Source organism: Artibeus jamaicensis, unplaced genomic scaffold (genome assembly GCF_021234435.1).
Source record: "Artibeus jamaicensis isolate MK-2021 breed Jamaican fruit bat unplaced genomic scaffold, CSHL_Jam_final contig_548, whole genome shotgun sequence".
In the NCBI taxonomy this organism is placed as follows: domain Eukaryota; kingdom Metazoa; phylum Chordata; class Mammalia; order Chiroptera; family Phyllostomidae; genus Artibeus; species Artibeus jamaicensis.
In genome coordinates this window covers 17,787,084-17,801,039 of record NW_026521883.1, presented here as the reverse complement: position 1 = coordinate 17,801,039, position 13,956 = coordinate 17,787,084, and the positions used below count along the sequence as shown (strand labels likewise).

General features: G+C 36.4%; 1 protein-coding gene across 2 annotated transcripts in view; it reads left to right on the top strand.

The window, feature by feature from the left end:
* UNC13C (unc-13 homolog C) overlaps nt 1-13,956 on the top strand; it is a 491,690-nt gene that overhangs the window by 161,016 nt on the left and 316,718 nt on the right. The window contains exons 4-6 of one of the 2 annotated variants that reach the window (XM_053670097.1): nt 8,527-8,605; nt 9,638-9,643; nt 10,754-10,825. In XM_053670097.1, the coding sequence (XP_053526072.1) occupies nt 8,527-8,605; nt 9,638-9,643; nt 10,754-10,825 (157 nt within the window). The remainder of the gene's footprint in view (nt 1-8,526; nt 8,606-9,637; nt 9,644-10,753; nt 10,826-13,956) is intronic. The other variant, XM_053670096.1, reaches the window with a different exon arrangement.

Here is a 13,956-nt window from a genome sequence, read left to right as displayed (position 1 = left end):
CAAAGAGACTAGTGATCACTCCAAGGCCAGAGGAACCATGGCCATACTGGTTTTATTAAGAAATAGCATGTTGTTTTCAAACGTAGTTCCCTCCAAATAGGTCATCAAGGAAATTTAGATAACTATATGTCATTTCCAACGAGGACAAGCATACCCTTCATGGCCATAGTTAGGAGAATCCAGGAGGAAATGGAGAGAAGATGGAGGAGTCTGGAATGATTATTGCTGGGGAGGAGCTCTATCTTCGAATTTCTGGAGAATTACTTGAAATGATAAAAGTACTGTTTTTCAGAGATTGGAGTTAACAGAAAAAAAATAGACTTGGTTGGGACATCTGTGAGACACTTGTCACATATTAAGTTAAATAACTGGGAACAAGACTGTAGGTAAGACTTAAACAAGAAATAATGAGCTTAGCCAAGATGTATTATCAGGGCTGGGGTGCTTACCAAAGTGGGATCAGTAGAGAGAAGTCTAGAGCAAAGCTGAGCAGGAGAGGAAGTTAACAGAACTCAGAATACAATAGAGGAAGCAATCACAACTTTGGCTCACTGCCCTTCTTTTTCATTCTTTAATAGATAGTTACCTACATATTCACATCCACCAGAGACTTTGTTACTAATCCATTCCTTAGTTTGGATAAATGTGATTAACCCCAGGACAGCCATGGGTCAGCACTCAATTTCAACAAATGTTCCTGTCTAAACAAATTTAGCATAAAATAATTGCCACCAATAGTTTATAATCTACTTACATATATTATCTCAATCAATGCTCCCAACAATACTGCAGGGAAGGCAGTTTTCCATTTTCTGTATGAGATAACTGAGATTTGTAAAGGTTAAAAAATATTTACTGTGTCTAATAACTAGGTCTTATCTTCTTCCTGAGACTAAGTCTTTGCCTACTAACCCCTTTAGTGTGAGCTCCTTACTTTTTCCTTGGTTCTTGGGCTTCTGTCTTTCTCTTCCAAGATAAACTTTAAAAATTTTTAATATATTCTATTGATTATGCTATTACAGTTGTTCCATTCCCCCCACTTTATTCCCCGCCACCCTGCACACCCCCGCACCCACATTCCCCTGCTTTAGTTCATGTCCATGCATCGTACATGTAATCTCTTTGGCTTCTACATTTCTTAACCTCCTCCTAATTTCTAACTACCATTTATGCTTCTTAGTCCCTGTACCTGTTCCCCCTTTCTTCCCCTCCCCAGCTGATAACCCTCCATGTGATCTCCATTTCTGTAATTCTGTTCCTCTTCTAGTTGTTTGCTTAGTTTGTTTTTGTTTTTGTTTTCTTTAGATTCAGTTTTTGATAGTTGTTTGTTGTCATTTTACTGTTCACAATTTTGATCTTATTTTTTAGGTAAGTCCCTTTAGCATTTCATATTCAGATATTATTTTAAAGATAACAATCTTTAAAAAAAGAAATGAGACCGTAGTTTCCTTAATGTCTAATCTCTCTGGCATCAAGGCCTGTATACTACAACCTCGACATTCCCCACCACTACATGTGCGAGTTGGCTCTAGGGAAATAAAATCAAGTAATATTTATGTGTCATTTTTTGGAAGTATATTCTAGTGGGGACAGCCATGTAAACAAATGAACAGAATGCAATTTCACAGGGGTTATGGCAGAAGAGTTAGAAAAACTGTTCTCACTTTTCTGCCCCAGTTCAAACAAAAAGTAGCACATCCTCCTGTCAGTAACATGTACCGTTTAACCCACGTGGCCACAGAGGAGCGGGTCTTTGAGGTGGGAGCCATGATTCTCCCCTCTCCTTCTTTTGCTAAGATTGACGGCCCACCAGCATCAGAATCCACAGCATAGTTGTCTGCTTCTTGGAACAAAAGAGCCAATAAGAGAACACTTACATAATTTAAATCACCAGTGCTTCTGATGGCTTAAAGGACGATACTTGAAAAAAGGTCCAAACATTAACAATTATGACTCAAAGAATATTTCTAAAAAGTTGGATTCTGGGTGAGAAGTTTAAGGAATAACTATTCTGTTTATATATATTTTATGTGCAGAAACATATGATTGATATATATCAGAAATCTATGTCATAGATGAAATCAGTTTAAGAGGGTGCTTAAATCAGGATAAAATTTAAATTTTAATTGCTAAGAAGGCATGGTACCAAGAGATTAATTTTATTTTTTTTCATAATAGTTTAGCTGTATTCTACAACAGATGGTGTTTTAGTTGTGATGAAATATGGAATTAAAAAACCTTTAGTTATGTTGGGGGTGAGACATCACTTACACCAATGCAAATATTCACTGTTGGCAAAAATAGATATAAAAAAAGGTAAAATAAGAGGAAAAGAACATCTCCTAAATAACATAATGTAATACGCAGCAGGTAAACAATAAAGTATATAATGATCATCAGGAAAATTGTGTAACATGTATGTGAAATATACAATGTTAAGCAAAAAAGCAGGTTATTGTGTTTTACAATTAACTAAATAAATACAGAGTTATTTTTAAAAGTCTGAAGGAGAACACAGCAGAAGGATTATAGGAAAGGGATTTAGAATAACTTATTATTAATCTTTTACTATGACTTAATATTCCACAGGGCTAAAAAACAGAAAAAAGATTAGTTACATAGCTAATCTAATAATAATAGATTGCTCAATAATTGCCCAGTAATTGTCTTAGAGACATAAAAATAAGCAGAAACATGATGATTTATTTTCTTTTAGGGCTATAGTCTTCAGTCTTCCTTGGATTTAAACAGTCTACCAATTTTCAGATTTCTAATGAAAATTAGCCGGTCTAAGAATACTACTGATTAACCATCAACCATCCACTTATGGAAATAGCACACCTTTGTCCCATAATCAGAAAGAGCTAACTTTGGAAAATTTGCTTGGTAGATTTCACACAGTACTCCGCTGGTGCCACTGAGAATTGTTTTCCAATATATACATCCAGTACCTCTTCAGATCAATGTCAAATGAAAATAATGATATGTACTTAGTAAACTTAGCTTCCACCCCATCTACCTAAATATCAGGTACCTTGAAATATACAGAATATATGTCCTTTAGATCATTTGTATTGTGTTTGTTCTATAACAAGATGATTAACTGAACTTGAGTCAAGATATATAGCAATGTACTTTTATATCTCAGATTTTATTAAACTAGTGAACTCCTTTTAATATAATTATGCAAAGAACTGAGAAATAAAGCCATAAAAACATATTAAGACTAAGTAATAGAATAAATGTTAAATTAGAATGCATCTTAATTTAGCCTATAAAATTGTATGCATATTGTCAAATCGTGTGATCAGTGACTTTCCACATGTGTAGATCTCTTGTCTTTTTCATCCCATTTGTAATCCATATAGCCTAAAAGACTCCTGTTCTTTTTTTTGGGGGGGGGTGTTTTTTTCCTTTTGTTTTGTTTTTTTTAGGAACTACACCTGAGTAGCTGGGAAAGATCTATTTGGGAAGGATTGGGAGTATTTTACACAGTGTTAACACCATTTTGAAAATAAGTTGACATTTTTTCAAATAATTAACTTCTACATCAACTATGACAGGCCCCTTCTTTCCTCCTAACAAAAAAATTTTTAGCAACAGGGGAGTGGGAGGAAGATAAGGGGGAGAAGGTACAGAAAATAAGTAGCATAGACAGTAGATAGAAAATAGATGGTGGGGGCAAGAATAGTATGGGAAATATAGAATCTAAAGAACTTGAGACACGTGGTCATAAACTAAAGGAGGGGTAATGGTGGGGATGGGGGGGCGGGGTGGAGGGGAATGAAGGGGGGAATAGAACAACTGTAGCAGCATAATCAATAAAAAAATAAATTAAAAAAATTAAAATTAAAAAAAATTTTTTTAGGTTTTAAGAATATGAGTTTTGAGGTAAAACAGTGCTATCATGGAAATTAAACTCTGCCGTATAGTTCTAGGTCTGGGCAAAGTACTTAATGTTAGTTTCATTCAAAGTAAAATGGGGTTAATTGTAAGTCTCAATTCATCTTATTTTTGTAACATGAACCGATCCAATCATGTAAAAATGGTTGTGATGAGCCATAGAGGTTGGGTTCTGATCCTACCACTGCTATCTCTGATGTAGATAATGACCTTGGAGATGATTCAGAACTATTCTATGCTTCTGTTTCCTCATTTATAAAATGAGAAATAATTTTACTTATATCTCACTGATTTTTTTGAGAATTAAATGAGATAACACATGTAAAGATTGGCTATAAGAGCTAACATTATATTTGGCTCCTGGTAGACATCACACAGAGATTAGCTATGCTTGGCTGGTTGGCCGCCTACCAGTAGGGACAGCTAGACCAATCTAGTCAGCTAGACCAAAAAGGGCTGTACAAATGGCCTTCACAGAATCAGATCTTACCCTCACAGTTACTTGTCTGCTGTTGCCTACGTGGATGACTCCTTCTTGCCCTCTCATCATTGAGCCTAGGTAATTTCCTCTGGATCTTAACTGATATCCACAAACTTGACCTCTTGTCTGGAAGGTCAGTGATTGATGCAGACTTATCTACTGATATTTTTAGTCTTCACCATGTGTTGTTATTCAGTTTGTCCAAGATCTCTCCTGATTAGGAAGCCTCTTAATAAATATCACATGAATATTTTATATTTGCATAGAGCATCACAGTATTTACCAAGCTCTTCTCTACTGTTTTTTAAGTTTCAGTTTGCTTAATTATTACTTGATAGATAAGTTTATGAAAGTACAGAGTTAGACAATGTTCTCATAGTAATGATGAAAATGTAAAATGATAAGAAACACAACCTGATAAAGTTCTCTTTTACAAAAAATTTATTGTTCACTTGCAGTTGTCCCTTTTTTCTCCCCATTGTTTACTGTACCTTGTCCCCCACTCCGGCACCCAGTCAACCACCTCCATTGTCCATGCCCATGAGTCCTCTATTTATGTCCCTTTGCTTGCTCCTTCCCCTTCTTTCTGCCATTATCCTCCTCCCCTCTCACCTTCTGGTCACTGTCAGGCAAATCTCTGGTTCTATTTTTTTTGCTCATTTGTTTGTTTTATTGATTACATTCCACTTATAGGTGACATCATATGGCATTTGTCTTTCACCACCGGTTTATTTCACTTAGCATAATGCTCTCCAGTTCCACCCATGCTGTTGCGAAGGGTAGGAGTTCCTTCTTTCTTTCTGCTGGGTAGTATTCCATTGAGTAAATGTACCACAGTTTTTTGATCCACTGATTCACTGATGGGCACTTAGGTTGTGTCCAGCACTTGACTATTGTAAATAATGCTGCTATGAACATTGGGATGCATAGGGTCTTTTGATTTGGTGTTCAGAATTCTTAGGGTATAATCCCAGCACTGGAATCACTGGACCGAAAGGCAGTTCCATCTTTCATTTGTTGAGGAAGTTCCATACTGTTCACGGTGCAGCACTGGGCCAGTCCGCATTCTCACCAACAGTGCACTAGGGTTTCCTTTACACCACATCCTCATCAGCACTTGTTGTTTGTTGATTTATTAATGATGGCCATTCTGACAGGTGTGAAGTGGTATCTCATTGTGGTTTTAATTTGCATCTCTCTAATGGCTAGTGATGTTGAGCATTTTTTCACGTGTCTATGGGCCCTCTGTATGTCCTCCTTACAGAAGTGTCTGTTCAAGTCCTTTGCCCGTTTTTTAATTAGATTGCTCATCTTCCTGGTGTGGAGTTGTGTGAGTTTGATAAAGCACGCTTTTAAGGATATTGGAAAGTTAAGAGAATGTTTACCTACACTGCAGTTTTACAAATTACAAAATATAGTTTCAACTGATTGCTGAATTTATGAGTCTATAGGGTTTCTCAAGATTCTGGGAACACTTGTGAATTTGAATTAAGTTCCATAAGAAGAAAAACATAAAGAAAGTAAATCATTATTGATAACATGAAAACATAAAATTCATATAACATTTTGCAGTTTATAAATCACTTTCTCAACTGTTATCACAATTCATTGTTTCTTTTTAAAATTTTTTTTAATTTTTATTTAATTATTTTTTCAAGTACAGTTTTTTGTCTATTTCTCCCATCCCAGCCCCACCCTGTCCCGTGCTCCTCACCTCCCTCCCATTTCCTCCCCCCTAGTCCTCATCCCTGTGTCTTTCATACTTGTTCCTCAAAATCCCTCCCCATTTTTTCCCCTTAAATTCCCTTCCCTCTCCCCTCTGTTCACTGCCCACTTGTTCTCTATTTCAGTGTCTTTGTTTATGGGAAAAGGACTTGAACAGACACTTCTCCAAAGAGGACATACAGAATATCCAGAGACACATGAAGAGATGCTCAATATCATTAGCTATTAGAGAGATGCAAATTAAAACCACAATGAGAAACAATTCATTGTTTCTTTACATAATTATTAAAGTCAATTATTTAGGAATCAAAACATTTCAAAACACTTGAAGGCAGTTAGTATGATTTCAGTGTGATGTGGCAGAAGGACATTTATTAATGCATGCTTTATGCCACTATTAATTCTGTTCACTGAGGGGAGAAAGTAGAAACTGCTTGGAATCAGAGCCTTAGATTAGAGCAAATAAAACTGGAAAAATCCTTTCCTTCTGTGAACAGAAATCTACTCACATAATCCTTTTCCCCTGTACTGGATTTGTGGAATGTGTGAGGTTTAGCGTGAACCGTCAGGGAGAGGGAAAGGATATGGGAAGAGACTAGGAGGGAAGCGAGAAGTTGCACCCAAGAGAGTTTGGTTCATTGTCTGAAGATGGGTGTTAAGAAGGCAAAACAAAAGTTCATGGCTCTCTCCCCCATCTCCACTCTGCATTTTCTTGCATTTCACAAGAGCTCCACGCCAATGATTCTTTTTCTGTAACCCCAATTCTTGATCTTTAACTGTCACGTGACATTTATAGCACTAGACCTGGAGAAAGTTAATTGGCATTATTCCGGCATGATGGAAACTACATTAACTCCTTTCTCATAGGATTAGTGGTGGGCAGTATCTTAACTTCATGTCCCCCTACCACACACATTGTCTTCCAGTCTCTTTTCTCCTTCCCTCTCTTCTTTTTTGCCTCTTCCTTGATCTCTGCAAGAAAAAAAAATACTTTTCCCTGCATTCCATGATCTAAACTAAAAGTAGCTCTTAGTTGGAATACATAACCTTAAGCATAATTTGTTCATATTGACATCTATTTTACTCACATTGAATGGTTTTAATATGTCACATTTATCACTGCATTTGATCCTTGTTTTAAAATGTATAAGTTATGGCATTATTACCATTTTATCTTTGTCAATATTCTTCCCTTATTAATATTTACATGAGTTATATGATGCATTTTAAAATTGTCCAAGACCACCAAGCTAATAATTGATACAACCAGAGTATTAGAGTTAAGACCATGGCTACTAAGAAAAATCCAATAAGACAAAGATCTCCTTTTATTAATTAAGCCAAGCAGCAAGAACAAAGAGACCATGTCTTTCAGTGGAAAACTGGACTATAAAATGGTATAGTAGCCTGTTCCAAAGTCAGAGCCACCCAGCCAACAAGCAGAGGTATGAATTGTGTTGTTCCTAATGAAAAGGCTGACTCTAAGCTGGAGGTTAGGAAGAGTTTTATAGTTTAGTGTGAGCATGCAGAGAAGCTATCAGCTGTGATTTTAGCACTGTTTTGGTTGTATAAGAAGACTATCTTTGATGCAATAAAAATCAAACTCAGTGTATTAAATTCATTTTTAATAAATGTAAATGTTAATATACTCTAAAATTATTTTAAATTTCAAAAATAGAATAATTAAAAATATTGAATATTATACCAAACTTATAACATTGTAAGAGTTTTCTTTTTTTCTCTCTCACCTGATTTAACTCCACAGAGGTAACTATGGTTATCAATTTAGTAAATATCTTTCTAGATATTTTCTGTGCCTATATAAACACACACATATGAAATCATACAAAACTCACTAATATGCAAATTTGTTGTTTTCACCTAATATACTATGAGTATTTTTTCATAGAGACCCAAATATGTACCTCATTCACTTTAATTATGTGTTCTTCCCATTGTAGAATATGCTGTAACTCATTTAGTTAATATATTATTGCTGCGTATTTAGGTTATAGAGCTTTTGTTGTTATTACAAAAGAGTTGCAGTGAATATTCTTCTATAATAAATTATTTTAATATTGTGTATTTGTCTGTGGATAAAGTCAGATAAGTAGAAATTCTTGTACAAGGGCGATCACTAATATTTTGAATGGATCTGTATCCTTGAGGTGCCACTTTGCAGTTTAATCTGTGAAGATTAAGTGCACACACAATGGTATTTTTATAATAAAAGTATGTTTTTACTCTTGTAGGCAGACCAAACTTGCACCAAATGGTTTGGTACAAAGTTCTATATACCTGACAATTTTGATTATACTTTCTGTGATATTGACAATAAAACAGTGTGTCAAATCAGACCATGTATATTTTAAAGTTTCAATGTACTCACTGAAGTCATTCCTGTTTTCCTCCTTCAGGGCTGGGCGGGGACTTTATGGTATTGACAGTATGCCAGATCTCCGCAGGAAAAAAACTTTGCCTATTGTACGAGATGTGGTAAGTCGCTTCTGTTGAACTCTTTCTAATTGCACGTGTTGCCCATGCCTTTGTTAGATGTCAGATTATCCTCCTCATTAAGTACATGGCCTGTAAGCATTTCATAGAATAGAACATATAAGAAGCTGGATTCTAGCGAGAGTTCATTTAGTATTTCTTTAAAAAACTATTTAGTATTTTAGATGGAGAAAACAACTCTACTCTTTTGACATCTCTAGATATTAGCTGAAGTCACAAATAGAATTAAAATGACCCTATAATTGAGCAAAAAGCAGTCCTGCAGTTGGCTGAGCAAGCTGCGGCAACTGGGCCTTCTTGTGTTTGGTGTTATGAACAATCACAAGTTTAATGTGCAGTTTAAGGCCTGGTTTGATCTGCTTCACCTTAACTCAGTAGACTTTAACACTTATAAAGCAAGTAAATAATATTACTTATTTTATTTTATATTAAGATAAGGTCTAGCCAAATTAATAAGTTCTTCCACTGTCTAAAGAAAACCATGGCTCCCAAGTCATTATAAATTTGATTAGCCCTGAACATAACTCTGAACAACTCAAGCCATCCTCCTAATGAGATGTGCTGGGGAACAGCTACAGGTGCAAAGAATTAGTAATGGTCTGTATTATATTATAAAGGCAAATAGTCCATCAGCACGAAAAAGAGTATTTTCTCTCATCCGGCACGTCTTCACATTCTTTTCTGGAGGTAAATTCTTAATACTTTATGATATGAAATTAAATTTTCTCCCAGAGGAACCAAAATTTCTTGATATCAGTAATTTTTAATCTTGTTTTGAAAACTTTCACCTGAAAGCCACCACTTTAGTTTTAAAGTAGGAAAGATACAGTCGTGACTGGAAAGAGCTTATGCTGAGAAGCAGGATGTGTCTGTTCCATTAGCTCAGAATCTTGCCACTGTAGTGTGGATGTTCTCTTAACATGTTAGGCGTATTTAATGTCATTATCCTATTTTCTCCCCTTTCTTATGTCTACTTATTCACACTTTGTTTTCTCTGACATGTGGAATCTTCAGGCCATGGTAAGTGATTATTTATTTATTTAATTAAATCTGCCAATTTTCTCACATGTAAAATACATTATGTATGAGATAAAAGGGGACAAGACGGGGAAATAAAAAGAGACATACAAATATAATAAGTTTTGGTTCTCTAAGAACTTAACATCTAGTTCAATTATGAGAGACAGACCAACTTAGGTAAACAGGTACAAAAAAAGACTAAAATAAAACAAAACATTATTTTAGGGACAGCAGTTGACAGAGATGGAAGATCATCTTGGATAAACCCTAGGATGTGGGCTCTACATAGGTTCACACAGTAGGGGTGGAGATGGGTGTAGAGCAATTTCTTCACTTCAGCTTGTGTTGAACTTGAGCTGGGTGAATGGCTTTATATTAGCTATAAGGAGATACATTTATGAAAAGATGTATTATTCCTCTATGACCTGCTCCTAATGGGGGAGCAGATTTAATATTCCCATACAGAATTTCTAATTTTTAAAGTTTTCTATAGTCCTGTTGAGTTTATTGTATTCCATATGTTTTGGGTAGGAGCAGTATAATGGTTCTATTTTACAGGAGAAACTAAAAGGGACTTGATCTTACTTAAAATCACCAAAGTTTCCAGCCTTGAGTGAAGAAAGCAATTTTGGGTATAATGTTTTTAAAGTGGACCATTAGAAGAAAATATCATGACTAGATGTGGAAGAATATTACAGGAACTGTGAACAGCTCAAAAACCCGTCTAGCTCCAACAGTAATTCATGGTCATCACACCCATCAGTTGCCTCTGTAGCAAATGGGTCATATTTATGAACAAATGTCATCATGACCACCTTGGGGGGAAAGTTCTAAAAGGTTCTTCTAGCCTGGAAAGCATGTGCTGATTACCCTGCCTTGCTGGACCTCAGTTTTCTCATCGGTAAAATGTAGAGGTTCAGCTTGAGGGTCTAAGAGGCCTCTTTCGGCTTTAATGTTCCAGGATTCTGCATTCTGGATTAACTGGCTGACTACTAAAAATGGCAGGTCCTTATTGACAAAAACATGAACAATAGTCTATATACTTACATTTGTACATTCTGCTGAGCAGTCACCTCAGGTACCAATAACTCATAATTCTGTTTATTATAGACCCTGGCTGCCCGGAAATCTGGACTTTCCCTGGCTATGGTGATTAGGACATCATTAAACAATGAGGAACTGGTAGGTGCAAAGTCAATTACTCTGTATCCATCGTAGTCCAGTGGGAAAGCCATTCCGTTTGATCTATGCATTTGTAATACGTGTCCCACCATTACAGGGATAACTGGGAGCAAGGGAGGAGTCTGACCTCAAAACAAATCTCCTCTGGGCCTCCGCTGCTCTCATACAAGTCATCCTCTGCAGCTCAGACGTGCATGAACTGTCCCATCTTTCAAAATGCTATTCCATCCTGATACAATTTAGCTTTTATTCTCTCCCTGAAAAAAATTCTGCTAGGTTTTTATGTTCAGATTTTGCCTAGTTTGTGAGGCTTTCCCAAACATCTCTCTCCCCTTCTGGCTGTTCCTCCTCTTGGCTTTTTTAGCACATAATCACTACCTCCATAAAGTAGTAGAGTTAAGAGTGAGAGCTGTTTGGGCTGACTCCCATTTGTACCACAAATTAATCATTGTTGTATCTATCATGTTATGTAACTTCTCTAAACCTGAGTGCTCTCATCTCTATAATAAGGTAATAATAAGGAAGAGGATTAAGGGGGTGGGTATGTGTTTAACACCCAACATAGCCTAGGATATATTAAACAATAAATATAATCTGCTGTTTTTATTATTTTTGTTATTCCAATTAATTTGATTATTTTGCATAAACCTTCCCTTTAAGACTGATATCTGTGAAGGTAGCATAGTATTTTGTTTATTGTTCTTGTCAAATATTTTCATTTGTATTGCTTAGTACACTGTCTTGCATGAGGTAGAAGCTTTGTAAATATGGCTGAATGAAAGAACCAATTATAAGATACAAGTAAACTGCAAATATCTAGGTCAGGGATTCTTAAATTTGGTTCATCAGATTCCTGGGGAGAGCTTTAAAACATACCTATGTCTGAGTCTCATTCCAATTGATTCTGATTTAATTGACTTCAGGTGTAGCCTGCATAGAGGGTTTGCCTTTTAAAACTCCCAGGTGATTCTAATGTGCAGTGGATGTTTTGATATTTAGCTCTAGCCCGCATAGGCACTGCTGAAGCTTTTACTCAAGACAATTTATATGTGCCCCCTTTTCGTGGAAATTAATATGTTCTACCACTCTCCGTTTTAGCAAGTTTGTCATTCCTATAGAATAATTTTTTTCCCCAAAATATTATTTTACTTGTTATAAACTTCTATATACTGGACATTTAAACACCATTGTTTACATTTATATTGCTCATTCTCTTCTTCCTGCAATTGTCGTCTTTCAAAGTCAACATGTCCTAGGTCCTATCAGCAGACTCCCCAATCCCAGCAAAAACCCAGTAAAGCAAAACAATACATGTGCATTTGAATATCTGGTGCTACAGCAAGTTCAGACATTTTCAATGATGCCACAGGATGAACACAATCTGCCTGCTTTCCCAGGGTCATATGACGCCATCTGATATTTTGAGTATAGTTTGGATTCAAGAGAAAATAAACATCTTCTGGTATATGAGAAAGCCCCATATTGCTTGCTGAATTTCCAAGTATCTGGTCCTTTGGTTTTGAGGAAATAATCAAGGTCAAGGATTTTTATTGATCTACTCTTACACTCTCCCTTTTTTTATATTTCTGAAGCACAAATACTCATTTCTATGAAAAGCTAAGAGGAAACCAATAGAAATCAGAGGGTAGGATTGTTGCTATATTTTCTGAAGCTCTGACAGGGAGGATACACTCACTTTATGGTTAAATTAACTATTGATCTACTTTTCATCAACTTAGTTATCATTTTATCCCTTTAGTTTCAGAGGGCTGGTGTAAAAGATTTTTTTCTGTGTGGGTGTTGGGCGGATAAGTAGCATCCATCAGCTTTCTCTCAAACTCCGAAAGCCCATTTCCCTGGGGCTCATGTCTCAAAAAGTAAATGAAATATGACTTCTGTACAACAGGCATATTAAATGTCACTCTTGACAAGCTGTCACATTAATTCATTACATGGGCAGCTAACATAAATGCTGAAGAATGTAATATTCACTTCTTGGTTCTTAAAATGTTCATAGGCACCCTCAATGTGAAAGCATAAAATACCTGCCTTTATATAAAGGAAAACGACTTGGCCATGTAGAAAATATCAAAGGTTAGCACTTCTATTTTCATTGATGAATGTAGGGTAAAAAGCTCAGGCATCTATTTCAAAGAAGGAAAAGGCTCTAAAGTCTGATGCAAGATGACAGCAGGTCAGCAGCACAGCCCCCATAATGCTGTTGGCAGTGGGAGAGGCTCTGCCAGGTGCCCCCTCCGTTGCCGGTTCCCGCTAACCCATGAGGAGCTGTGGAAGCTGACTGGGAATCTCAGGCTGATAAGCCCTGAAGGACTATGGTTTCTGAGCATTTCCACCTGGCTTAATAACTAATGCAATAAGGGATACCAATCTAGTACCCATGTGCCGCAACAATAGTCTGCCCGGCACTATGCCACCCAGCTTTGTGCTAGGTATGGACCCAATGGTGGAGCAATCCAAGTAGATCCATTCAAAGTTAAATATTACTTGAGTACTATTTGTCAAGCATTGTTTTAGATTTTGGAAAAAAGGCAGTGAACAATTTAACTAAAAATCTCTTGTCATGAGGCTTTAATATACCAGGAGGGGAGCTGACAGAGAGCAGACTATGGTTGCTGGAGGGGAGGAGGTGGTGGGGCTGGGTGGAAAAGGTGTAAGGATTAAGCAGTACAAATCAGAAGTCACAACATAGCCATGAAATGTAAAGTACAGCATAGGGAGTAAGGTCAATAATGTGTGGGTTACTTAAAATATTGGGGGATCACTTTGTAAAATATATGATTGTCTAAACCCTATGCCATACACCTGAAACTAATACAAAATAATATTTGATGTAACCTGTAGTTGAAAAATAAAATTTAAAAATATATTGTGTTAGGGGAGGTGAGATACTGTGTTTTGTACTTACTGTTGCTACAGGTCATGATGGAAGCTTCTAACAGGCAGGAGTGTTTGAAATAAGGCAGACTCAGATGAGGGTTATGGAAGCTCAGATAGAGTGAGAAATATATTCAGCAAGCATTAAAGGGATTCTAGAACCCTGTCTTTTTCTATGTGGGCTTATGATCTTGTTTATGAGTGCGATCTTTTGGCATGCTTCCAGAATTTGTTAG